At 43.6% G+C, this 12,618-nt stretch overlaps 1 protein-coding gene across 1 annotated transcript in view; it reads left to right on the plus strand.

Moving 5' to 3' along the window:
* The window catches only part of LOC103371350 (dipeptidyl aminopeptidase-like protein 6), a gene marked incomplete at its 3' end in the record, with an annotated part of 127,572 nt that overhangs the window by 104,810 nt on the left and 10,144 nt on the right, over positions 1-12,618 (plus strand). Inside the window, exon 8 of the mRNA XM_008300647.1 lies at positions 7,467-7,587. Coding sequence (XP_008298869.1) covers positions 7,467-7,587 — 121 coding nt within the window. The remainder of the gene's footprint in view (positions 1-7,466; positions 7,588-12,618) is intronic.

Here is a 12,618-nt window from a genome sequence, read left to right on the forward strand (position 1 = left end):
CACCGTGCAGCCCCTCTCTGGGAACACTTAAACAGTAAAATGCTGAATATCAGATCTGATAATCAGCCAAACTGATACCCCTAGTTATGTGTTTTTAAGCTTATGCTGCCCCATCAGTGGTTAAATTACACTTGTGTTTAGTATTCAAAGAGCGTTCCAACACTTAATTAGTGCTTTTCTTTAAAAACTGACACCTCAGAGGGGAGATCCTGAAATTAGTCAAGTAACATACAAAAAAAAAAACCTGGATCCTACACTTCCCATAATGCATCTTTCCTCACAATGGTTGCAGGCTCACAATGACACATTAAGATGTTGATGTACAAGTGCTATATTTGTCTTGTTCACCATTTCACTTCTCTCCATTGTTGAAATCCACTCTCTCAGCTCTTCAAGGCTGGATTACTGCAGCCCGCTCTAGCTGGGTATCAGCCAGTTCTCACTGTTTTGTCTGAATCTGGTGCAGAATGCTGCTGCAAAAAAAAAAAAATAAAGGGGAAAGCATCACACTCGTACTCGTCTCCCTGCACCGGCTGCCTGTTAAATCCAGAATTGATTTTAAGCTTCTTTTATTTGTTTGTAAAGCCATGCATGACTCCTCTGCCTCTGCTCTTCCTCCAGGCCTCTTACGTTCTCAAAGCTTTTAACTGGTCCGCGATCGAGGCCGCCGGACGAAGAGGGGAGATTGTGCTTTTGCGGCAGCGGCTCCAAAGTTTTGGAATAGCTTGCCTCTTTTAGTCCAATATTTCACCTCCAGTGATACTTTAAAGAAAAAAAATCTCAAGGTGTTTTCAGTGGCTCTCCGTTGCTCTTAGTGGTATCAATATTTTAGTATTTCATGTTAGGATTGGATCGAATTCTGCCTTGTTTATTGTGTGCATATTTTATTTTGTTTTACGAGCAGTCTTTATCTTGCTTTCTGTCTTGCTTTTTTTCCACACACGTTGGCTGAATGTGTTTGCTGATTGTTAGTAATAAGGGAGATCCATAACNAAAGTTGAAATGGCGAGGAGTTAGCAAACATGACCTTACATGGAGCTTTAGCATTCATTAGCCGCTCACATGTCATTTTTGTATGTGTCCTTGTGAATCTAGATTCAAATTAATCACGAATTGAATTCACAGGAAGGCAGACACACGTGGATGTCCATGTTATGACTCACTCACATTAGCTCTGCTTAGTCATCTTCACTGATGACTTTTGACATGTGTTGTTGTGATTTTATGATGCTGTAACGTGCCTGTAATCTTTAAGCAGACTTTTTTAAATGTATTTTATGTCAGAAAAGTTCCAGGACTGGTGTCACAAAAGATTCAAACCCAAACTGCAAACTACCAGTTTTCCCCTTCAGACGATGAACCAGCACGTCTACAAAGAGATCCGTTTGCTTCATTCTGAGAGTTGTGGCTGCTTCACCATGACAACTGCTCACAATGCCCTGAGCATCTGACAGCTCCTGGCTGAGAAGAATACCACCGAGCTGGAGCAACCTCCCTACTCACTCCACCTGGCTCTGTGGGATTGTTTCCTCTTCCCCAAGCTCAAGGGGGTCATCAAGGGGACCTGTTTTGAAGACGTGGACGAGGATCCTGGAAGAATAAGAGTGCATGGCGACGTGAAGGCAGAGAAGGCTGGGAGAGTGAACTCCAGGGGGATTACATTGAAGGGGAAAACTTGTAATTTGGATTTGAAAAATATCTTTTGTGACACCAGTCCTGGAACTTTTCTGTCTTTACCTTAAGTGATGCTGCAGCTTGTAAAAATACTAATTTTACATCATTTTCTTAAACCATAGCGTGCCATCAGTAAGTTCACCCAACAATTGGTCATGTGCCAATAAAGTTAATTAAAATCATACATGCCTCTAAACCACATTGGCCGCTTGGTTTTTTTGGACCATTGTCAGTGAAGTTCCACATGAATATATGAGCTCTGGCCAGAATCCATTAATCACCACAGAAGTCTCTGTCTTGGCGTCCCTTCCTGCTAAACCTCGACGATGCTCTCTGCTTGCTAATCCAGAACTTCCTGTATTCTGAGTAACCACCTCCCCGGGTTGCTACAGTATTAACAGCTAATGAAAAATACATTTTATGAAATGCACGCCCTTCGTCTTCTGCCTTATCGGTTAACAGATTTTTAATCGGTTAAATTATTAATAGAATAATGATGTATTATTACCATTCCTAGCAGCCTGTCCTGGGCTCCTCTAAAGGAGATGCATAATCCCACTGAGGCTTCTTCATGGTTAAATAATGGTCCAATAAAATAACAATAGACCCTACAGATTTTTTTTTATGCATGTTTATGGATTTTTCCATTATGGTGGGAATCCGAAGGGTTTGACTTGTATGATTTAGAGCTTTATACCTTTAAAAAAAAAAAGCTCAAGGGTATATTGATGAGATCAGTGAGTGAGCCATAACAATAAGAACGCTGAGCCCTCTGTCCAGATTACAACAGAAAAATAATGTTTAAATCTGAAAACACTGGCTCGGCATTGTAGTCTGTGGAGGGAAAATAAAGCTCTGTGGAGACGCTGTGAGAGTAGCACGGCATTTTGTTGTGAAGGCAGGAGAAGAAACAGCATTGCATTTGATATAGAATAGCAGGAAGCTGCTGCAGAAACAGAAATTGTACACCACCAGTGTCTGGCTTGGTCATGTCTGTAGAGTTACCCCAACACCGGCTTTTCATCGGTGCACTTTAGCCGTGATTGATGGACAACCTGATAAATACAACACGGATCACCTCAACGCCACCAACTAACTAGTGTTTTGTTTGCTTGCAACCTTCAAATTCATCCAAAAGACATTTCTGAGCTGTACCCCGAGAATGCTTTGAAAACTGCCTTAAGACAATTCCATTTCTGAGAGCGTGGCCTCAGAATTGTGACGCGGCTAATCTCTATCTTTCAGAGGCAGCGTTTTCCTCAAGTCACTGATATGGTCTTAGTCGGAGTCCTTGAACGCGGTACGCCAAAAACAATTTTGTACCCTCGGGGGTGTAAATCAACCTAATGATTCCCGGAGATTTCCCAGTAAACAAATTTCAAATTAAACGCCGCTGTTTGAAGCACAAGACGCGACGGTCCTTTTGCGTTTCTTCCGAGATGAATCATCCTCCGCCTCCATCATCACACAATCAAACTTGTCACGGCATTAATGAGCTTCAGTCGGTTGCTTTGCGGGCCAGTCAGACTGTAAGCGATTACATCCTGCAGCACAATGCTATTAATTACCTGTTATCTCGTCAGCGGATTAATTAACACAGTTGCTAGATTGATATAGCCTCAAGTTTCCCACCATTAGTCATGAAGTGTTTTTTTTTTTTTTAACTTGCAGCGGGCGAGTTATGTTAGCATGAAGCCGAGCAGCTGCTTTTCTCCCCCGAAGGTTCGCATGTCCTCCGTCGGAGAGGTTGAGGGTGAAGGGAGACGCGTCCGTCAGCTGAAACAAGCAAACACAGACTGGAAGCCGAGGCGTGTGTTGTCATATCTAGACGTCTGATGTGCATAAATCGGCCCACCTGTTACCCCGCTCCCAAATCCCTCACGCGCATGATTAAAACCCCCTTTAGAGAGTCCTCACACACATGCCCGTTCATGCACAAACACAGCTGTCCGGCCACATGTTAAGCCGCTTGTCGGGCTAAGAAGTCGGCGTAATTCGATAAATGTGGAGCATCAGATTTTCACGGCAACATTCGAAAAGATGTTTTTCTCTTATTGTGGAAAGTAAATCCCTCGGTGAATAGAGGACTTTTTGTTTTTTTTATTTTTCGCTCCCTGTAGGTTGCTAATCTGCAGCGAACACATTCAGACTCGTTGGGACGCTTAGTCCAACGAGGCCTAACCTTTGTGTTACATTAGAGAGACTTTGTGTTGACAGAGAGAGAGAGAGAAGAAGAGAAACTGGAACTTAGGAGTACAATGTGCAGGTTATTCTTGTTGTAAGTTGTGGAGAATTTTCTTGAGTACAACAGCGATACTGTTTAGTAGCACTCAAGGAGGCTGATATTTGTAGCTGATGTACATTTGCAGTAAAAATTTAAATCTTGGTGTCACCATGTTCAATAACTCCAACACAAGACTTTGTTGAAATGCCTTTATTAAATTGGATTTTTCAGATTTGTTTCCTTTGGTGTTGATAAACTATTGCTTTTAGGGCATAACATCAGAAATGAGGCTGCTGAAGACCACAGAGTAATGACCACACATAGTGAGAGGTGGCTCTATTGGTGCCAAAACGGAGCATTTTTAAATGAAGTAATTGTATCGGGGAACATCCATCCATCCATTATCTATACACCGTTTAATGCTCACTAGGGGCTGGAGTCTATCCCAGCTGACTCAGGGTGAAGGCAGGGGACACCCTAGACAGGTAACCAGTCTATCACAGGGCTACACTTAGAGACAGACAACCAAGCACACTCACATTCACACCTACGGACAATTTAGAATCACCAATTAACCTCAACATGTTTTTGGACTGTGTGAGGAAGCCGGAGAACCCGGAGAGAACCCACACTGCACGGGGAGAACATGTAAACTCCACACAGAAAGAAAGATCCTGGGCGTCCTCACCAGGATGCGAACCGGCGACCTTCTTGCTGCGAGGCAACATTGCTAACCACCGCTTCACCGTGCAGCCCCTCTCTGGGAACACTTAAACAGTAAAATGCTGAATATCAGATCTGATAATCAGCCAAACTGATACCCCTAGTTATGTGTTTTAAAGCTAATGCTGCCCCATCAGTGGTTAGATTACACTTGTGTTTAGTATTCAAAGAGCGTTCCAACACTTAATTAGTGCTTTTCCTTAAAAACTGACATCTCAGAGGGGAGATCCTGAAATTAGTCAAGTAACATACAAAAAAAACATGGATCCTACACTTCCCATAATGCATCTTTGCTCACAATGGTTGCAGGCTCACAATGACACGTTAAGATGTTGATGTACAAGTGCTATATTTGTCTTGTTCACCATTTCGGTTCTCTCCATTGTTGAAATCTACTCTCTCAGCTCTTCAAGGCTGGATTACTGCAGCCCGCTCTAGCTGGGTATCAGCCAGTTCTCACTGTTTTGTCTGAATCTGGTGCAGAATGCTGCTGCAAAAAAAAAAATAAAGGGGAAAGCATCGCACTCGTACTCGTCTCCCTGCACCGGCTGCCTGTTAAATCCAGAATTGATTTTAAGCTTCTTTTATTTGTTTGTAAAGCCATGCATGACTCCTCTGCCTCTGCTCTTCCTCCAGGCCTCTGACGTTCTCAAAGCTTTTAACTGGTCCGCGATCGAGGCCGCCGGACGAAGACGGGAGATTGTGCTTTTGCGGCAGCGGCTCCAAAGTTTTGGAATAGCTTGCCTCTTTCAGCCCAATATTTCACCTCCAGTGATACTTTAAAGAAAAAAAATCTCAAGGTGTTTTCAGTGGCTCTCGCTTGCTCTTAGTGGTATCAATATTTTAGTATTTCATGTTAGGATTGGATCGAATTCTGCCTTGTTTATTGTGTGCATATTTTATTTTGTTTTACGAGCAGTCTTTATCTTGCTTTCTGTCTTGCTTTTTTTCCACACAAGTTGGCTGAATGTGTTGGCTGATTGTTAGTAATAAGGGAGATCCATAACCGACATACATTTGCAGTAAGACAACAAAAACGGAAAAACAAAAAAAAAACAAAAAACAACACAAAAATGCGTTAGTTTTTTCTACATTTTATATTACATTTAGTGCTGATAGGCTATAAACTGTGCCGTGTAACCAACCAGACCACAAAATAAAGACTATATTTTTAGATTTTTCCACTATTTTATTAGAAATTGGTAGAAAATAAAGAAATAAATGCAGATAATTTGGAAAAAATGCGACCCCAAGTATAGATACGCTTGACTCTATTGATTTTTAGCATGCTAGCATTACATAACTAGCACTTAAGCAGAAAAAAAAAGCAGCTCGAGGTGAGTCGGTTCACCGCCCCTGTGCTTCCCTTTAGTCTGTCAGCATTACAGTTTTATGGCTCGTCCAATGGTGCAGCAATCTCAAGGTTGACGGTTTGATCCCTGGTGCCCCCACATGCCGAAGCGTCCTTGGGAAAGACGCTGAACATCAAGCTGCGAGAGTTTTCTTAAATTTCCCCGAGTGGGTTGAGCATCCGTCTCGAGCTCCGTTCTTCTACCTCGACCTCACCACAGGTCGCTTAATAATTGAATAAGTTTCAGTGGTCCAAACAAACCAGAGTCTCCAGATTCTGTGTAATCTGCTCTAAATATTCTCGCCGGCAGAGTCCTACCTTCCTTCCTTCCTTCCTTCCTTCCTTCCTTCCCTCCTTCCTTCAGAGAACGGGGCCAGGTCTTCTCTCTGTGCTGTGGCCTAGATTAGCTTCTATACAGGGACTCCATCTGCACCGAAGTGACACCGAAGCACACGAGGCCCACAGCTTCTCAGGAGAGGCTAGTTGTAACCGATTCTGTGTTACTTCCAAAAAAGATGCAGCAGAAACTCTCAGTTAATTTGTCTTTCTGTATGCTAAATGGCTCATTGCTGAGGCGCAGGGTATAGAGAGATGGATTCATGCGATAGTGTTTTCTTTGTAGACTCCTTTTTTTTTTTTTTTAACGCAGCGGGAAGAAGGAAAATAAAAAATCAACATGCGGCAGTCGTATGCAGCTACAAGATTGGGCTTCCTGCTGAGGGGAGCTTCATCATTTAGGCTGCTCAGAGTGAATATTTGTCGGAGAATCACTCACAAACCGATACCATGATACCTGCTTGAGGCCAAGAGATTCCATAATCCTTGAGATACAGAGTGAGCCCTTTTCTGTAATAGCCTGAGATTGATTTCAGCATGGCATTAACGCTGTAACATTTTAAAATTCCAGCCCCCGAGAGCCGCCCCGCCCTGCCTAGTTCACCGTGGGTGCTGATGATCTATTATTCTCTGTAATGAAAGAGTTGACCTTCAGTTATCTTGAAAGCCCCGCAGGCCCCGCGGAGGAGAACGTCAAAGTCAAAATCTGGTCCCAAGGTGTGCCGTCTTATCGGAAATTGAAAAGACTTATTTTTCTCTCTTTGTACTTAAGTCGAAAAACCCCGGTTTCCTTCTCGTCACGAGGCGCTGTTGCAAATATGTATGCTGCTCCGGTGCGGGACAAGCTGAAGAAGCACCATGCTAATGCGCTTCTTGACCCCGAGGTTGATCTCGCCGGTGATATCAAGGCCTCTGCTTTCCCCCCAGGTCGCCCACCTGCGATGTTGTGTTTCAGGGTAAATACCGCGCTGTCCTCTTGCGTGTGTGTCGACGGCAACAACAAAACTTATTCGGGAAATTCCCAGTGTGAAGGCTGCCAGTCAGGATCAGCTACGAATCAATGTGGCAGGAAGGACACATGAGCTGAAAGAAAGTTTAAAATCATGGTTCATAATTAGACTTTAATGCGTTTTTTTTCTCTCTTTGTGGCTCTTGTAGATCTTCATTTTTGAGAACAACATCTACTATCGGTCCAAGGTGGAGAGCCGCTCCATTCGTCTGGTGTCGACCGGCAAAGAGGGCGTCATCTTCAACGGGCTCAGCGATTGGCTGTACGAAGGTAACGCAAAGAAAGAAGCATGTCGGGACTGACGGCAAAGTTTGACATTTTGGGAAATATCACTTTTGCTTTGTTGTGAAATACCGGTCTGTTGAGTACTAAGCTAAAAAAAAAATGTTTTCATGTATTTTATGAAGTCTCTCAGGTATAGAGAGAAAACCTTTGGTTAAAAAAAACAGGAAGTACACCTATTTTCTAAAATGCCAAACTGCTCCATTAAAGAATATTTTGATTTTAATGGGAGTTTTTTTTCCCAACCAATGTACAAAAAACATTTTATTTACCCCCAGAAGAGTTTAACACTGTATTTGTTTCATGTTTTTAAGGATGATAATAGGGAAAAGCTAGCGTGGTGCACTTTATGGCACAAGATATGTGCCGAATAGTGAGCTTTAGAGGCTGGTGGAGGCATGTGTTGCTAACGAAGCTAAGCTAACTACCTTAAACCACCTGTTTAATTTTATGTAGGCTCTGTTCGTGCCGACACATTCACTCTGAATTGTCTTGTGGTGTCTGGCATCGAGTAGTGGAGCCCGGGGGTTGCAAGATGGGGCAGATGCTCAATCAGTTTGGGATCTTGGGAGTTTGGAGGCTGAGTCGACTCCTTTGGACGCTTAGGGTGTTTTGTGTGGCTGGTGGAGTCCTTTCACATCAGGGTGTGCTTGGTTTAGAACAATATTTAGGTGCACTAAAACAAGATGATCATTGTTAGAACTTTACCCATCAGGGGTTATAATGTCGGGGCTGCTTGATGGATATTTACCATGCAGACATTTGAGTCTGTCTTCTTAAATAATACTTCTCAAGTGAGTTTTCAGACATGGGATACGTAACATTTCTGGCTCCATCAGTCTTTTAAAATGACAATGACAGTATCCTGTTATTCGGATGTATACATTAATGTTGGCAGAGATGACAGAGAGACCTGTTATTCTACATATTTGCAAGACTGGACAGTACAACAACCTAAACTTACAGTAAAAGCTACAGTCAAAGTACTTGTTGCATAGCAGCGATCCTCAGGTTGAGTCCTGAGCTCCATCACAGCTGCCAGAATATTATTTTGCTGCAAAAGTCTCATCCGTTTATTCACTCAGAATATATATTTTTTCATCATAGAGATTTTTCAGCCTCACAGCAGGTTGTTGCTTCATTAGTGTGCACGTAAATGCATTCCCATATACTCCAGAACTTGACCTCGCTAATCATTATTGTAAGCTCATCAAACCTGCAGTCCTATCCGTTCATGTGAATGCATGAAGTTTTGCCAAGTGGGCCTGTTGCAACTTTTACACAACCATGACCAGGGTATTTATTCGGACCCGAAGCCGACACGTTCAGATGCCATCAGATTAGCGGAAAGGAGCTCAAATCACGACGACAAACAGGGAAAATATGCGCATTGAACGTCTTTCTTGTCTCCTCTTTTTATCCCCATTAGTCTTAATCTGAGCACTGCAGCGACACATGTACCGAAGAGTAATGACATGAGACAGTATGACTCCCAAGCGTCTGCAGCCACATTAGTATTTTTGGCGTGTAGCGCTTGATTTCCTGCAGGTAAATTAAAAATGGATATTCTGTCAATTTGCTTCTGCTTTACACAGCCCCGAAAATGAATGAATGTTCTACATCGGTTGATTTGCATTAATTCCGTGGCGGCGGCGGCGGCGGCGGCGGCGTGTTGCACGTTGCGATACAGATGTCAAAGTGCTCTCCCAGCGTCAACACGGCTGATCAAAGCTCACCTGCGCGCCTCGAAGTGTAAATCAGGACGGGGACTGCGTTAGCATTCGGCTAATGAGTTTGTATCTGCTGCACTGGGTGAACGCTCTGCTCCAGTGGAACGGCGTTTTAATAACGGAGCGAGCGGGAGATGGGGAGCTGCAGACTCGTGGATACAACACAGACGGCAGAAATACAGACAGCCAGTGATTCACGACGAGCTGTTAATCCTGCAGGAAACGCATCCGTTTAACGTTGTCTCCGCCACACTGGAGACCTCCGAGGCTTTAGAGGTCATTCGAGGTCACTTGACTTTATATGTTGATTGTTTTTTCATTTAACATTATCCGCCCACAGCTCCTCTTATCGCCGCTGAAATTCGAAACCGCGTCCATCCGTCAAGAGCGATCCCCCCTCCTGCATTCCCAGCAATTTAAACATTAATCAGAGCGTTATTGCAGTCTCTGACCCCCCGACTCATATTTATGGGCTGCTGAAGGCCTGGTAATTTACACTCATCACTTATTGACCAGATAAATCTTTCAGCCGGAGATAAAACACAGAATCGGCCCTCATAATGTTGAGATAAAAGTGAATCATAGAACAACAGAATTGTATTTTGTGCCGTAAGTAGGTGGTGTGATGTGATGTCGAAATATTTTACCGTGAAGAGAGGATGTACGTGCAGCGCAACGCTGAAGCCGACATTCGCTGTGTTCGAGAAACTGTTGGCGGAATTAGCAATTTGATTATGCCGATTAAAATAGCAAACATTAAAAACAACATAACAGGGTTAGGGTGGTTGTTATGGCTGCTTTGGTTTTCTGTACTAATTAGGCAGTATGTGCTCGAAAAAACCTGTGGCTTCGGCCCCTTCGTTCCAGTAATTAGAAGCCTTAAAAGTGCCCCATACTTAAGAAAATCAATATTTGTGCCTTGTTAGTGTGTCCACATGGTGTTTTTTACATGTTAGAAGACACATTTTTGGTGTAATCAACATAAGGAACCAATTACATCTTGAAAAATGTGTTGTGTTACAGTGTTTGAGCAGGTGAGCTGGTGTGCTCGAGCTGCAGCGAGTGGGAAGAGATGGATATAGTGAAAGGCAGGATATTCTTAGTGCTTTTTTATTTTATGGAAATAAGCTTATAAATATGCAGCATTAGCCCTATTCACACAGGACTAGTATTAACTCGGGATCACTGGTAATTTATAATAATTGTGGAGGTGATTTTTTATTGTTTTTTTTGTCCATAATTTCCAAAATAAAGATTCCACCGAGGATTGTCTTCCATATTTTGCCAAACACATAGGTAATGTGTTACCAATAGAGGTAATTTTCTGCTTTTTTGTCCAAGGTTTTGTTGTTTTCTGCCTCTTTCTTGCTTGAGAATTATAGATGGGTGTTCGGGTGCCAGTTCAGTAGGACAGGAGAAGGGTTAGATGGAGGATATGCATGAGATCTGGAACATTTTGTTGTCTTTCTTCTGGCTCAGCAGTCGCTATGTGGCTCCTCTTAGCATCTCATACACTGATAATGTCAGTGAGTTTGGGTGCTGTTTATCTTGTGCAAATGCGCCACATGAAACAAGCCGAGGAGGTTAATTTGTAAATGACAACACGTCCCCAGGTACAGGCCTTCTGATGCACAGGGGGGAGTCTGTAGGGGTCTGATCATGAACCAGAGAGGGTCTCTCATGCTACATCATGCAACGGGATCTTAAACAATAGTTTCCTTTGAACATTGTGGCAGCAGTTTAGGTTTCAGCGTGACAGTGGCCTCTGCACAAAGAGAAATCCATAAAGAAATTCCCAGTTTGATGTGTTGGAAGAACTTTAGTAGCCTGGGCAGAGCCCTGACTTCAACCCCATCCAACATCTCTGGGCTGAACTGGAACTGTCAGCCAGACCTTATCGCCCAACATCAGTGTTGGACCTCACTGATGCTCTCGTGGCCAAATGGAGCCACGTCTCTGCTGCCAGGTTTCGCAGGCTGGTGGAAAGCCTGCAACCAGAAAGAGCGATAACAGCAGGAAGATGCCTTTAGTTACGGAGTTGGATGCTAAGCAGTTGCTTACGGATGCAATTTTTTAGTGCCCACATGTCAGACTGTCTTGCAAGAGGTTGATATTGATGATTTAATTTCATCCGGGTTCATTTCTTTAACGTTAAACCCACTAAAAGACCTTTTCAGCGCTGTTAATGATGAATCTCCTTCGGAAAAAAGTGCATCCGTGAGCCTGTAAATAGATTTGGCGTTGGCCCAGGGGGTGATGCAAGCATCTCCAGGGGAGCTTAGAAGCCGTGCCAAGCTGTGTAATGTTTACATTCATCAGTGAGACTGCAAGGCAGACGATTTTCCATGCTAATGACTCACGCTCTCCTCTGGCCAAGGTCAAGCTGAGGCTCAGACTGCTGCTGCTGCTCGGGAGAAATGAGGTCTTAAGCTCTGCCCGTCGCTGTGCGGCAGATTTTATGCTGAGGGGTGAAAGGTTGGCGAATAATCTCCGGGGCTCGAATATCCGCTGGCTTGCGTTGCTCGTCTTAATCCGTGTGTGTTTGTCTGGTTTGCAGCGTGCCGGCAGGAGAGGCTGAAAGTGATGAGAGAAAAGAAGAAGTAAATTAAAATTAAAAAAATAAGAAATTGAGGAGACGCAGCCAAGAGCCCCGTCGGCTGTGTGTAATAGTCCAAAACGCCTCAGGAGAGTCTCGAGTGTTCTGTCATCTGTCGGCTGTCTGATTATTGAGGCCTTACTGATACTGACACATCCTGCAGTGTGACGCAGCCCGAGGAAACAGCTGTTTATTGGGCTCTGGTGTGCCGAGATAAAAACCCGGCGCCGCTTTGATTCGAGTCGTGCTCGCCCCATAGATGTTTGGCTAGATGACTGTTTGCATCGAGAGGCTTGTTCGTCGGGGTTGTTTCTGTTTATCGCTCTGTTTGTGTCGGAGCCTGCGGGGGCCAGAGAGTAACCACACAATCAAACAGTTGCGCACCGGAAAGGGAGAGATTAAATAAGGGAATCAAAATGTTAGTTTTAGTTTGGTTGGGAGTGCGAGCTAAAACTGACGCCAGTTAGAAATAGTTTTGTCGAACTTTCTTGGTGGATCAGAGCCGTGCTGGTTGTGGATCATCGGGCGGAATTGCGTTTAGGACAGTCAGGATTTTGCACTTTTCTTAGCAAGAGAGATGGTTTTTGAAATAATTGTCATCTAAAGAAATTGTCGGTCTGTTCTGCCACTTGAGAAACGTTTAAAACCAGTTTAATGAAAATGTGTTGACAGCATATTTTGATATAACTTTGA

Source organism: Stegastes partitus, unplaced genomic scaffold, assembly GCF_000690725.1.
Source record: "Stegastes partitus isolate 25-593 unplaced genomic scaffold, Stegastes_partitus-1.0.2 Scaffold1569, whole genome shotgun sequence".
Classification (NCBI taxonomy): domain Eukaryota; kingdom Metazoa; phylum Chordata; class Actinopteri; family Pomacentridae; genus Stegastes; species Stegastes partitus.